Raw genomic sequence first — 14,889 nt, forward strand, 5'->3', positions numbered from 1 at the left:
CTCAAGGATGACTGAAAGAAGAGAGATACCTGGTAATTTGAAATGATTAATTGGTTCTGGAACAGTTTCTGTAGAACCACAGCCCCCTTTAAAAGACATTTCTGAATCACCACTGCAGCTAGAAGAATATCAGAAGCTAGTGGAATTTAGAAGTTTTATGAGATGAATTCCAGAATAGGCTGCATACAAAGTGAAATGACCCATCACATCTGATGAACCTTAGTGGTGTTTTCTTGAGCTGAAGAAATATCAAGGAGACAGCCTAATGAGAAAATGGCATGGGTACTACCAAGCTGTAAGAGTAAGCAAGTTACATCTGCAGAGATGGAGAGGGATGGAGCCATGGCCCATTGCCTCTAGCACTGCTGTATCAGAAATGCACACAAACTTAGCAGCCAGAGACTTGGCAGGGGTGCACGCAGCAGTTCTGCAAGGAGCTCTTGTTACACTGAAAGGAAGAGTGTAGCTCAGTGGGAAAGGGCCTAGTAAGGGCCTGTAGGGAACTTCTGAAAGTGCAAAGGCTCTTGTCCCCTTCTCAGTTCTCATTAATGGATTATCCAGGGGTGTCCTAAAAGTGCCAGAGGTTGTAGACATCCAACCTGGCCTTGGAAATTACACCCAAACAGTCTTCTCATGGAGCTTTGCTGTGTCTTTAGTGGCCCAACTCAGTTGCTGAACACTGTCCACCTCACTGCCTTTCTTCTTTCTCCATCACACTAGCCTTAGGCATTTCATATCTCTTTTTAAAAAGTTTTTATTGCTCCAAAGTCTTGCTTTAACTGAACTTTCAAACCTCAGGATTACCTTGAGAACTTGCTCTAAACCTGGAGCAATTTGTGTGCAAGTTATGATCAGATTTTTTTTCTGTTTTGAGAAGAGGAAAGCTTTTAGTATGGGTAGTAAACATGTCTTCCAAAAAGCCACTGCAAAAAAAAAAAAAAGGTTGGAAAAAATTCCTGGTGTCAGAAAATGAGTCACAAAACTGAACTGAATGTGGATGACTGCTCACTGAGTGTCTTTGTCTGGTATCAAATACTCCCTCTTCCTCCATTCTCAACTCCCCCCCTTTTTTTTTAAGCTTGTGTAATTATTCCAGTTATGGTATTAGCAATACTCCTGATATATTCCAATGTCAGCAAGATCAAAATCAGTCCTGGGAAACTGTTTTCTTTATGTATAGTTTCAACACCAACAAGGTTGACAGGTAACAGAGGCTGTTCATTAGCAGCCTGCCTTATACAGAGCACTTACAAACCTGAGGCTTAGGAGTGGAAGATCATTGCTTTTTTGTGTATCTTCTATTCAACTGCTTAATCACAATTTTATGTGCATTTTTTTATGTTTTGATGGATGAAAGCCTTAGCTGCCAGAACTGTTGATACTGAACTTTTCTGAACCATCCCACTGTCTGCACCCTGCTGCCTCATAACAAGCACTGGCATGGGAATACATGCAGGCCAATGTATTCCTCCTTCCATTATCTACAGACTTGTAGTCCTGGAGAACTCATGGTGGTCACCCTGTCCCCACTCTCTGAAGAATTTTTGTATTTTAAATTGTGAGTCCCTGGATCAGAACTTTTCCTTGGAGATAGGTGTCCCTTGCCCCCAATATACAAGTCTGCACTTCCAGGTATGCATTTGTTATTTGGTCTGTTTTTGGCATCAAAGGAATAGTTATCCCAGGAGAGATGGGTAGCTCCTCTCACATTCCTTCCTTCTCACAACCTCTAGCTAGGAGTGATTTCATTTTATGTGGAAGTGCTGCTGCCATAAAACATTTCACAATAGCCTAAGGGCTAGAAGTAGTAAACCCAACGCTGTGGAAACCTTAAATCAAATTTTGCATGAGGTGTGCCAATGCATATGGACTCACTCCTGGGAAAGTACATTCTGGGAAGTACCTTATTATGCTGATGTGCAGTAAGTGTTTTTTAAGGAGTCTAAGGCAGTCTCTTCCCTTCTTTTAGGATTCTGACTGGGCTTAGATGTAAGATGCCAAGTTGCTCAAATAAGGGCAGTTCTGGGCATGACAAAAGTAAAACTGTAGGTATTGAGAGGGGTTACGTGAAAGGGAGGTGCCTTCTGAGTTCAGACATGTTCCTGGTTGGGTGGCAGCTAAGCAAGGATTACAATTTCGGATTGAAATGCCCGACTTTCTCTCACTTCAATCCTGTTGTGGGTGTGTACATCTTTTATTAGAGCTAGTCCTTGAAGGTCTTGAGATACCTTGTAACTGCCTTGGCTGGAGAGGCAAAGATTGGAAGCTTAAATTCTGACAGACCTTGTGCAAATCAAGTAACTCTTTTCTCAGCGCTTTTCAATATCAAATTCCTTATGACTAAGCTTGACCATGAACACTGGTCTATGACAACACTGTTCTGAACCATTCTGTTGGTTCTATCTTATTATTAAGTGTTCAGGTATTTTATAGAAATATCAAACTAGTGAGAACTGGTCTCATTAATGGGACCTGAATACCAGCTCCTTAAGGCTTATGTATTGTCACCAAGCTTCATTACCTAAGAATTTCATGGTCAACCCTAGATGATAGCTGTAGCATTGTGATAGCTCTGATAGTGTAAAGTAAAGCAAGATGAGGTGAAACAACATGGGGTGAAAAAGCCACCCTTATTGAACTGAGGCAGTTGGAAAAGTTGACAAGCTTTCCTTGTGTGAATCTCTACATTTTATTCCATTTAAGTGCCTAAAGTATGATTTGATTCAGTGCTATGTGAAGGGGTCCTTCTTTCTCCCACTTGCAGCTGGAAGGGGAAGCCAGACAACAGATGAAACATCTAACACAGGTGACACTCACCCTTGGCCTCAAGTTGTGAGAGAAGTATGTAGAAAAGAACCTGCCTCACTACTTACATGAAATTCTAGTTGTTTCCATCAATCTTCCCAATTTCTGCATCAAATACAACTATTTATGTAGCAGAGGAAACAAGCCAAGCCAAGCCAAGCCCAACATTTTGCATTAATCAATGCAGTGTGTCTTTTTTGGATGATGAGTCAGAGTAAGAATCTATCTTAGCTCCTCTGAATTGCCTCTCAGAAGACATTTTCTTTTTGTTGCAATAATCTTAGGAAGATTAGTGTCACCAGGATAAAATTAGCCTTTATTAATTCACCTCTAATTTGTACATCCAACATGAAGAAAGCATCTTCATTTTTAGTGCATAACTTCTGGTTCAGCATACCCACTGGACGCCTTTAATTGTAATTTTTATGAGCACAGACAGACAACAAACAAGACTGGTAATGTGTCCGGTGTTTGACCTTGTTCCATTTGCATTTTTATTAAAAAAAAAAACCACAAACACATGTATTTTTCCATGTCTTTTTTAAAAGAGAGTTAATAACTACAATAGTTTTATCTCTGCAGGTGGGGGAATGATCACACCCTGTAAAAATAAGGGACTTATCATTCTTTGGCTTCCACTAAATACAAGTGTGTGGTCTGAGGTCCCAGAGCTGCAGGGATGTTCTGAACTTTTTACTCAGTGAATGCCTAAGTGAACTTTTTGGAAAGGTGGGAACAGGCTCTTAATTTACTAATACATCAAAGTTTCTGTTGAGAATTTATTTCAATTTATATGGTGAACGAGGAGGGTGGGGAAACATAAGATACAAATATAAATGCTCCAGAGTCAGATTTGGAGGATTTTAGGAAACCGCTCCTGGAAGGAGGCAGGTTAAACTTCTTTGTGAATTAAAAGAAAAAAACCCATAAACACGAATCCAGGGTTAGTTCTGTATGTTAGTTGTGATTTTCATGAAAAACAAGATGCTGAAATGTTTTGCATGTCAGAACTGAGTCTCCAGCTCATGATTGTAGATCTAAGGTTTGCAATAACAAGAGACAGGCTGGATTTGGAATATCTTATTATTTATAATAGCTCTACCATCTGGAAAGTCTACTTTTGTCAGGAGTTATATTTTCTCCATTCCATAGAGAAGATGCATCAAAATAGATGACCTGAATCAGGTGTAAAATTTCCTGCATTTGTTGCAGATAATGAAACCAAGTTTCTAGACTCCCTTCTTGTCTAAATTCTCATTTTTAAGTTTATTTTAAGAGATCAGCTGGGATGGTTTGTCCACATTTAAAAAAATTTGGAGATGAGCATTGAAGGAACCTATTCCTACACTGAAGTGCACAGTTCAGTGCCAGTGCCAATTCAATCCCTATTGTCCAACAGTGCTGCAAAGTATTCACAGTATCAGCTGTGCCAGAGCTTCAGGATATCTGTCAGAACTGTCAAATCCATGAAATCCTGAGAATACTTGCCAGCCAGAGTTGCCTGGGGCAGATTCACACCTAGGTATTGGAGAGTCTGTATATATTCATGCTTCCTTCCGCTCCTTTTATGGATGAATTAAATGTAATGGCCAAGCATCAAATATTTTACCCAAAGTCTAACAGTGCATTTTGTATTTTCTTATAGTAAAAGCAAATCTGATCCAGAGAAAGATACTACTATAAAGTATGTAAGAAACTAACAGCTTTAATTATTTAATTACAAGTTTGCTTGAGTCTTGTACCAGCTAGAGAAATGGTGAACAGGACTAATTAATGGCAAGCCTAAATCAAAATAAGAACAAACCAAAACCATTCCACTTAATTGCCTGAGGTAGCTAATACCAGATGACTTCAGTAAGCTATTTAAGAATGCATATATCCATGAGTAAATAACATAAAATGGCACATTTTTCTCTGGGGAATGGCCTCATTCTCAAAACTTCTAATCCAGACTTTAGGCTTTTATAGGGCTCCTTTTAGACATAAGAACTAGTACTGATAGATTCATTTTCTTTTAAATGAATTCATCCAGGGGATATTTTTCAGATGAAAATATCTTTGTAAAAATCCTGGACATTGTAAAAGAAAATAACACTCAAAAGAGTTCAAGTCTAGCCTGGCCAATTTTTATTTTCAAAACAGTAATTCCCATTTTTAACTAGCTAACTTCTTGCTGAATAAAAAAAATAAGAGAAGTTTCCATAGGCACTAATCATTAAGATCCAGTTTTTGAAAGCCATATGAATCCCTCTCTAAATGTCATAAATGCTAAAAATACTTTTAATATACGAAGATTTTCTTAATGTACAAAGAATATGCAGTGTCAGCTAGCGTCAATAGGCCAATAAGCAAGAAAAGAACAATTCTACAATTTCATCTGTAAAGAAAGCATGTGCCTGTAAAAAGAATTAAGCATTTTTTTGAATGTTGCCAAAATTCTGCAGAGACCTGCTTCAGAGAAAGCAATCATTCTGTATGGGCTTAATCACACACAGAGATACATAATTTTCTACTATAAACACATTAAATGAAGTTGATAATAGTGAAATTGTATTGATACTCATCCATTTTTTTACCTCTCACATATTTTGGAAGAGCTGCATAGTACTCTATGCTGTTTGGCATTTTAAAAGTTTTTTTTAAAGCTGATAAATCTGAAAAAAAAAAGTTGAAAATGGGAAACAGCTGATGTTTTATTATTTTATTATATATCTTGTGTTTGATAAGAAATTTGAGACATCATTTTAGAAAACAGCCTTCTAAATCATACAAACATTTTACAATTGCAACTTACCATCTGTATTTAAAGGAAACAGCAGCATAAGCCCATCAGAAGGCTAATGTTTTAAGGTACCTCTGCATAAGTTCTGTTATTCTGATTTAAAATGTCATATTAGGTGCAGAAGAAAGAAAGGTTTTTTTGGGGGGGTTAGGCTTTGAAGTAGTAAATAAGCAACACAGAGAGTCAAGTCAATAGGTTAGGAGAATTAGACAAGGATACCAATTACACTCACTTGCCTTCTATAAGAGCTTGCTACCTAGTTAAAGTACTAGCATAGTGTCTATTGCTTTAAACATCACAGTGTTCACACCTATAATATACAGAAATAGGCAGGGTTGCATTACTATACCCCATTTTAATAAAAACCATTTCTCATAAACAGATATTTCCAGCTCTTTTGCATAGTTGTGTTTGAAAACACTTACAATTTTTGCTTTTACACACAATCATATATAATTAATATACTAGAATTGCACAGTAACACTCAAAATTTACTTAAGTTATCTAATTAATTTAGTTATCTAAAGCTATTTTTCGCAGCATCTCACTCTTGCTGCTTAATAAGTTGGTTAGAATTCAAATACTAGAATTCAAATACAATAATGCATCAAAGAAAACCAATCAAGTGTAATTTACAAAGGTACAAAATATACAGCAAAGTTAACCTCTCATTAAATAAAATATACAGATTAGCTGATGTTACAAATCAGTAGCTAACACCTTATTTTAAGGGATAAACTTCTAGGGAGCTTCCCCCCAACCTTCAAATACAGGAGAATTACACAACAATTCCTTTCCCTGTATGTTTATGCAATGAGTCACATTCACTTTAACTGCTGATAACAGAGGACTATGTTTATCATTCTGCATAGTGAAGCCAAAAATGATCCTTGGTGGAACTGCAGTAAACTCAATGTGACACCCTACAGATCAGTTTTGTCTAACGTATGACAGCCTACTCATAGAAGTATTTGTGGTAATAATGCCAATCATTATCACTGTTGTGGCTGTTAAACTTCCACAAGAATTCTCCTGTAATCTAGCAATCAATGTACCATTAAAATAAAGTGTTGCCAATATACTCTGTGACCACTGTTGTTAAAACAGCAAGCTATGAAAACTGCCTACTTATTCTTAAACAGGTCTCCCTGATAAAAAATGAGTTTTAATAAAAATAGCATGTTCCCACTTAAACCAGCCATTGTAATTAACAGTTTGGAATGAATGGTAAGTGCTTGTATGTTAGGTTAGCAAAGAAGTATAACACCAGCCCCGACTACAGCAATGTCACATCCCTGGTGTTTACTCTTGGTCCAGGCGTATATTAACCATGGCAAAGCATCGGCCTAGGCTCTGAAAGGACGGTTCGACAAAAACATCTGTCAGGCTCTTCCATACAGTTTGCACTGAAGGCAAGACCATGAGACAGGTTTTCACAAAAGGCACCACAATCCTGTAAAAGAGAAAATTAAAGATGTGAAGACTGGTGCTGCTACAGCAGGGGAAAATAAAGATAACTAAACAGAAGTGTGACATCTTAAGGAAAAGGAAGTGATTTTACAACTCAAAATATTTAAACAAGTTGATTTCACTCTCTTGCAGTTCTTGTCCATCAATTTTGTTTGCTTACAGCCTCATACCTGGACATGCAGAAGCACCATGATGCACCTGGTCCTCAGGCCAGAATAAGTTGTGTGCAACACAGGAAACAGGAGACGCCAGCTTTCTTTTCATCACGTCTCTGCTTCCTAGTCAGAAATTTTTGTACATGCCTTTTAGAATGATGATATTTTGCTGTTCTCCCCCTGCTGCTGGCAGGGCTGGTGTCCATGATATGCTGTAGCCCTGCTGCCACCCACTGTGGCTAAAGAGCAGACTCATCTCCTAAAGACTTACTTGCGCTGTGGTAATATCTGAATGTGTGTCTTTGGGGCTAGACAGAAACACCATGTTCCACACTCTGAGTGACTGCAAACAATCTGTTCTTGCTCTGCTGTAACTTCTGGTGTTTCTCCTATCTGTCTCTCTCCCGCACACACAAATGCACAGGCACACATGCACATCACCATTGGTGTCTCAATCCTGCCAACCTAACATCCCTGTTACAAGCTGTAAATGTTTTCATTTGTGCATGGGAAATTAACATAGAATGAGGTCAAAACCCCTTGTCGTGAAAAGATCATCTTATTCACTCAAGGTGCATACATGAAAGTTTTGTGCTTTCATCTCCTGAGCACTTGTAAGCAACTGGTAAGCAACATTCCATATGTGCCAATTCCAAAGCAATGTCTTTAGTGGTGCCTTTAGCCAAGCATATTAACAACGCAGGTGAGTCTCAATTACACATACGGGCAGCTCACAAGGGCCAGTGGATACATGATAATTGACCACAGTATTTTAAGCTATTCTTCTTTCTTAATTATTTACCAGCCTAAACTCCTGGTCATTTCACTAAGCTGGATGTTCTTACTTTGGTGCAGACAAATTAAATGTATAAATAACTTATGTAATACTGAAGTGGTACTAGAGCAAAGTTTTAAAAGAATCTCTGCCATATAGAAGACATTTATTTCCTAAATTAGGTAAAAGAAGCTATAGATTCTTTTGATAAAGATAATAAACTCTGTTCCATTTGCTGTTGCGTTCAAAATTTAAATTCCCAATCTTGCATCAACATAATTCCACTGCAAAACTCTCACTGACTTTGGTGGGAATGACAGAAACGATTTACTATTTCATCATAGGTCTGAAAAAATTAAGATAAAAGTACTGTGCATTTACCTTGCGTACCTCAGAATAACAAAGTAGAAAAAAACTCTGACACATTCAAAAATGTTGAAGGTTAGAAATGCACAGAGTCAAAATTAATTACTTTCACTGTTTATCTAACTGGATTCTCAGCTTTTGTCACACAATACGAGCCATATACTAGTATGTCCATGCTGCAGTCTAAGCAAGCCCAGATGGATTTAAACAAGAATAGTTTTTCTAAAACCTTCTCTTTTGTCTCTGCTGAAACAGCTAGTAATATACACCCCATATAGAACTGTGGGTGTTACTGGAATAATGTGTCTCTAGTTTTAAACTGAACACTGTAAACTGTGTGCTTTATAACCACCTATAATATCACTGCATATAGAATACATGATTTCTAGATAAAAAAATCAGGCCTTCACCTGTTAGAATACAGCTGATAAAGATCAGTAATGCAAAGGAAAAAAAGAGATTGGTATTTCTCCAAGCAACACAGGGAAAATGCCAGAAATGGCTACTCAGCTTGTGTTGACTTCAACCCTTTTCCATTTGTTATGTCACTGCTCCTTTGCTGTCATCTAAAATTAATTTGGCGTGATTTTTTTTTTAATCTAACTGAACCAGAGAGAAGCGGAAAAGCTGACATTTGTACTGGACCCTCTGTTGACAGGATTACACAAAATACAAACTAAACAAATACCACACTATGCAGAAGTTTCACAGAAAGATGTAGAAGGCTGGAAAAGCAGTGATCATACTACTTGCAACCGCTGTAGGAGTCATTCACACAGCACCAGAACTCAACCTATATTGATAATTTTAAATAAAATAAACATTAAAATGTTTTGGTAATGCTTTATAATCTTTTAACATTTGCTATATAATTTTATGGTAAATGCATGCAAAAACCAATGTGGGCTAACTCCATAGGACGATACCAGAGCTAATTAATGTAAATAACTTCCAATTTTAAAATAAAAGTCAGTCTACTTAGACAACATTTACTCAAACACCTTTCCTCAGAGAAGAAAATCCTGTACAGCCAAGAGAGCCGTAAAAGGTATTTTCTAACTTTTAAAATATGTGAGTGTGTGTATATATGTATTTACATGCATGTAAGTCCGCATCCTGTTCAGCACAGGACAGGTTATTCTCCAGTGCAGGATTTCCAAATCATCAGAAGGTGCAATGTGCCTTCTGTGGAGTGACCAGGCACACTCAAAAAATAAATAACCAAATGCCATTAGAAGCCATTTATTTATTTTGTGACCTGACAAATATAACATACACATTCTTTACTCACAATGCTGTGGGTTTACCCCAGTCTGCACTTCTATTCACAGACATGGTACCTGCTTGCTTGAATAATGTCTAACAGCGAAATTAAAGGCAGCATATCCCAAGGATACCAACATTGATGCTATGGTACTATTGGTACTATTAGTGTTACCATGTAGTACAGCATTGGGAAGAAAATGAAAGCTCTGTTGAATTTGTCATCTAAGCTGAAGACAGCCACCCATATGACCTCTCACTGAATCTTACTATGTATGTATTTATTATAAAATACCCATCCTTTCACTAAGTAGAATGAATCATATCTTTTGGGAACTGTTGAACTGAAAAGAGCACATTACCCCATTTTTTTCCCATCCTATCCTATTTTGTCTTCATTCTATTCAAGGCATGACATCTACAAAATCATACCCCTCAAACTTCTCACTTTTGCTCCCATTTCTTTTTTTTTTTCCTCTTAATTCCTGAGTGAATGTTGTCAAGAATCAAACACCTCTTGGAAATGGCAGAGCACAGTTTAACATCCACTGATAAGGAAATTTAACTTGTCAAAGCCTTGGGCAATGAGGTTAGAGTAGTCATGCACTGTTAGTTCACATTCCCCCTTCAAAGTGAACAATCACATCTTCTCTTGTAATGTTTTTCAAAATGGAACCTCAGATATGTCTTGATGCTATTTTTCAGATCCCATATGTTTCTGTGCTTAAACTACCTAATTACAAGTATGCACACATACTACATCATGATTTTGAATTAAAAGTCTTGTATGGCTCTACAATACAAGCAAGCATTGTGAAAAGATGGCTAACTATCATCTAGAACTGTACAGTTTCTTGTTGCGTCCCATTAACCCTTGGGATGAGTGAGGCAACAGATAACCACCGAAGCCTTTCACAACTCAAACACAGTATATGAAGTGCATTTTAACCAAACATTATCTATTGCAGGACCTGGGCAGACTGGAAAAGATAAAATTACTACAAAGGAAGCAAGAGAACATCTACCTACTTCCTCTTCATAAACCAAGGGATATGTATTGGACATCAAAGACAAGACATCAAGGCAACACCACCAGGTCATAAGGTGGGTCTTCATGGCATAGCTGCACTATAATTTATTTTGATTTCAGGCAGTCAGTAGGGAGATGGTTTTAGAGTTGAGTATGATATTAGTAAGTTAAGTAAATGAAGATGTGGAATAAAAAAAGGTAAGAAATTATGCATGTCCATATGTGCTTCTCTGCATGTAGGTCCCTGGCTACATCTTAGCACTGTGAATGGAAGCTCAAGCCAGGAGATGCTATGAATACCTACTGCTCCAGCTGATGGTAAGAGTGTAAAGCTGTGTGAGTCCTTGTGGTTTACAGCCCATTTCAGATTCCAGACTCAAGCTATGGATCCTCAAATAAACCACTGATTATTAGCATGAACATACCAAAAGCTATTCAGGTAAGACTACAAAAAAAGCATACATGAAATCCAAGTTTTAATTTCCAAGAGGTGGCAAATACATGGCTTGGAACAAGAATCAGCCACTGATCTATAATAAATATAATAATTTTGCACATGCTGCCTGAAAAACCAGAAATATTCTACTCATGTTCAAAAATCAATAAATTTAACAGCTGCAATATAAGGACATATTTAAAAGCTTGCTAATTTTCACAGAAAGATGTGGAAAGTCTGGAAATTTCTGCCATGTATAGTTTGTGGTGAGAGTGACAGTCATCTGCAAAGGAAAAGTGAAGCAGACTTCCTTGAACTGGCTTGTACATAGATCACCAACCTGCTAGCTGGCCCAGTTTCAGCCCATAAGTATCTTTTACCAGGTAGCGTAAAAGCAGATTCTGGCTCAAGCAGCCAGTTTGAGAACAGAAACAGAATATGCTCCATCTTTATGGTTAAAATGAAAATTAAAGTGTATTATTATGTATTTCTTACTCGGCTTTCTTTTTGCTGTCCATGAAGACTCACATATTTGCTTCCTTCTACAGTAATCATTTTTTTGGTGAAAGACAACATTTACCATCAGGTATGAGGGGGGCAACTCGCAAGGTGTCCTGGAGCATGAGAAATGTTGAGTCAGACTTCTGTGGATTTTTATCATGCAACTCCAACATGTGTGATAATCAACAGAGCTTCGTATTTGAGCACTTCCAAAAGTTGTTGAAACACTTTTGAATTTAGCCTCGAGAAAGGCTCCCTTATGACACATCAATATGATTATCCAACTGGTTTGGATGATGAATGTGATGTACAGAGTGGCAGCCTTCTGGGAGGGTGTGCCCAGGGCTTTCCCATTATATTTAAACAGCTGAAGACAGAGTTATAACAGAATGCCCTTCCTTTCACCCACAAAACAAGGGTTTTTTTTCAGACCCAATGGGGCTACAAGGGAGCCAATACCATGTGTTTAGGGCCTCTATACCTGCACTACTCCTGCAATACCCTCTTAAATGCAGAAATGTTTCACTTGTTACTCCCATGAAATCTGGAATACTAATAAGTACAGAGAAGCCAACTCAGTCCTGGTGTGTTCCACCTCTGTGTTGAAACAAATCCAGCTTGGGTTTGTGGGAAGATGAGGCTTTGGATAGTAGCACTGGATGGGGCTCAAGGAGGTGTAGATAGTACTACTGAGTTACATGATCCTTTCATGTGCAAGGAAGATCCCTTCTGTAGTGACAACAAATGTAGGGAAAGAAAATAAGTTGCTGAGGAAGCAAGGGTGTTCACAGAAAGTCAGGGGAAACTTTTCAAATGAAGTGGCACATTCAGACAGTCCTATTTCAGATTTACTGAGAACCCACAGTTCCTGAGATAGTCACTAGGGACTACTTGCATAAATAGAAACTGACCTCTGAGTCCTGGATCAGTGAAACTCCTGTCTATGTATCCAGCCTTGAAACCCAGATACAAGATCATTGTGAAGCACAATAAAGTACTACAGTTTTAATAAATTTGGCACTGATGAATTTCTCCAGAGATATCCCACTACTGGAAACTTGGACATACTCACCGTAATCTTATGTAGTCACACTGTACACTATGGCACAGTGACAGCTGACAGACCTAAAAATCTGGGCACACTATGCACTGTTTATAACAATTTGGGAACCAGAGATGTAGCAGATGGGCAGCTCTAAACTGCATTACAGCTCCTTTGGCTATTATGCAAATACTATGCTCCAAAATTCAAGTTAATAGGTTTTCAAAGACAGTAATGATGATGTCATCAAGCCAAACTTCCATTCCACTTTCAAAAACTGAAATCTGCACCCACAAGATTGACATTACAGGTTCAGATAATCAATGTGTTCCTTGTGCTTTGAGTTTGTTTCCAGTCACTGTATTCTATTTTGCTTTCCTTAAGAACTTCTTCATGATTCCACTGTTACCCAGGTCAAATGAGGCTTTGCCCAAGACTCATGCTTATGGAATATCCTGGTTTGCAGGAATGATGTTAATGATCTGCATTCATCCCTTCCTCTGCAGCCTGCTGCATTCTCAGTTCTTTCTCCAACCTCATTCTTTTTCCTGCTGTTCTACCTTTTCCACAATCCTCTCCCTTTCTGGTCTCAAGGTACTTTTCCCGAATAATTTGCCAGTATATTATATTTAAAGTACACCAGGTTGCTGTGATTTGGAGGACCACTGTGTTTGTCTCTGAACTTGGGCCATGGTCAGAAGCAGATTTCCTGAGCTCAGCAGGGTTTTCTGCTTAGGTGGAAGGGTTTTGGGGTACTGCATCTAGAGATAGCCATGTACCAGATGCAAGACAGTGACAGTACATTTTGTGGCAGTAACAAAGAGCAAGCTGGGCCCTCAAAAGCTTTCTTCAGTCTCTGAGGAAAAAAATGAAAGAGGTAACTGTACTAAAGAGATGTCAGGTGTTAGTAATACTTTTGCCTAGGTATTTAATTTAAAATACACCTTTGAATAAATTCTGTACTTGTTTTTAAAAATGCAGTCACTACCATTACTCCAGAAGCCAGCCAAGGCTGGAATGCATAGCTGTAGATGCCATCCAAATGGCAATATGAGCTCTCTGCCCCAAGGAGCTTACACAGTCATGACAGACTGCTGGTAAAAGCAAGGCAGGGAACTGAATCACAGCGAAAACACTGTTTGCTTTTCTCTTCCTTTAGAAATAAAGCAGCTGATTGACTACCGGTTGTAAAGACGGAGATGGCTGCAAGGAATGCTACAGGGGCAGAGCTCTGCGGAGCTGTCGGCAGAGCCCACGCTCCGGCGGGCACAACACGGGCTTACCAGATGTGCAGGCAGCTGAGCGCCGCGAAGATGATCCCCACGACCAGGGCCAGGGGTATGGCAAGAACCAGCGTCAGGAGTTTGTAGATCACGTACTTGCTGAGCTCAAACAGAGCGTGGCTGCAGATCCAGACTTTGTCGAAGGAGTGGGTGAGCTCGGGCTCCGCGATCACATCCTCGAACCCCAGCTGGAATGAGAGGCGGCTTTGCCGTCACCCGGGGCTGAGGGGCGGGGAGCCCGCCGGCGAACCCCCGTTCGCCGTGGACCTGAGCCCCGGCCCCGGTCCCGGCCCCGGTCCCGTCCGGCCCCGGCCCGGCCCTGCCCGCACCTGAAGGTGGGCGTTCATCCCGTGGGGGTCGCGGTCCAGCTCGTCCTCCGCGCACTTCTCCGCCTCCGAGAGCGCGGGCCCGCCGCTCCGCGGGAAGCTGTCGTCGTCCATGAAAATGCGGGTGTCCACCTTCTCCGTCTCCAGCCCCATGGCGCTGCCGCCGCTCCGCGGCTCCGGCCCGGCCCTGCCCCGTCCGCCGCCGCGGCCCCGCCGGGCCGGGCCGGGGCGGAGCGGGGCTGCCCGGGACACGCCCCGCGGGCCGCGCTGGGGCAGGCGGAGGGAGCGGCGGGGAGCACCGGGCTGGGCTCGGGGTGGGCGCCTGCCGGCAGCCCGCCCGCCCCCCGGCTCGACAGCTGCTCTATGGGCTCTCAGACCTCCAGCAGCGTATCCCGGCCGCCCGGAGCCGCCCGGCGTGCTCGGTTTCCCCGTTCCCTGCGGTGTCCGGCTGTCATCCGGCTGTCACCGCGGCGTGACGGGCCTTTGTCCGCGTTTGTGGCATCGCAACAACAGGCAGCGGGAACAAAAAGCCTAGGGGATTATGCATTGGGCCATGTTGGACCGTGTCTGCCGACCCTTTGCAGCTGTAGGGAAAACAGGGAAAGAGGAGGGGAAGGGAGGTGTCGCCTCTGCCCGCCGAGTTCCCGTGTCCGGC

General features: G+C 40.5%; 1 protein-coding gene across 1 annotated transcript; it reads right to left on the reverse strand.

The window, feature by feature from the left end:
- Window positions 1–4,915: 4,915 nt before the first annotated feature.
- On the reverse strand, window positions 4,916–14,453 carry CAV2 (caveolin 2). Its single transcript, XM_050323800.1, has 3 exons — window positions 14,238–14,453; window positions 13,909–14,096; window positions 4,916–7,040 (listed from the first exon to the last, which is right to left on the reverse strand). The coding sequence occupies exons 1-3, from the start codon at window positions 14,385–14,387 to the stop codon at window positions 6,890–6,892; spliced, it is 489 nt and encodes a 162-aa protein (XP_050179757.1). The 5' UTR covers window positions 14,388–14,453; the 3' UTR covers window positions 4,916–6,889.
- Between the last annotated feature and the right edge of the window lie 436 nt (window positions 14,454–14,889).

The sequence above is a fragment of the Myiozetetes cayanensis genome, unplaced genomic scaffold (assembly GCF_022539395.1).
Source record: "Myiozetetes cayanensis isolate MyiCay16 unplaced genomic scaffold, myiCay2020 scf3, whole genome shotgun sequence".
Classification (NCBI taxonomy): domain Eukaryota; kingdom Metazoa; phylum Chordata; class Aves; order Passeriformes; family Tyrannidae; genus Myiozetetes; species Myiozetetes cayanensis.

What these genes read in the sequence shown, in the direction of transcription:
- CAV2 (XM_050323800.1), bottom strand. Translation starts at nt 14,387, where the DNA reads ATGGGGCTGGAGACGGAGAAGGTGGACACCCGCATTTTCATGGACGAC. An exon ending in GGATGAACGCCCACCTTCAG is followed by an intron (nt 14,097 to 14,237) that starts GTGCGGGCAGGG and finishes CTCTCATTCCAG; the next exon opens with CTGGGGTTCGAGGATGTGAT. An exon ending in CTCAGCTGCCTGCACATCTG is followed by an intron (nt 7,041 to 13,908) that starts GTAAGCCCGTGT and finishes TCTCTTTTACAG; the next exon opens with GATTGTGGTGCCTTTTGTGA.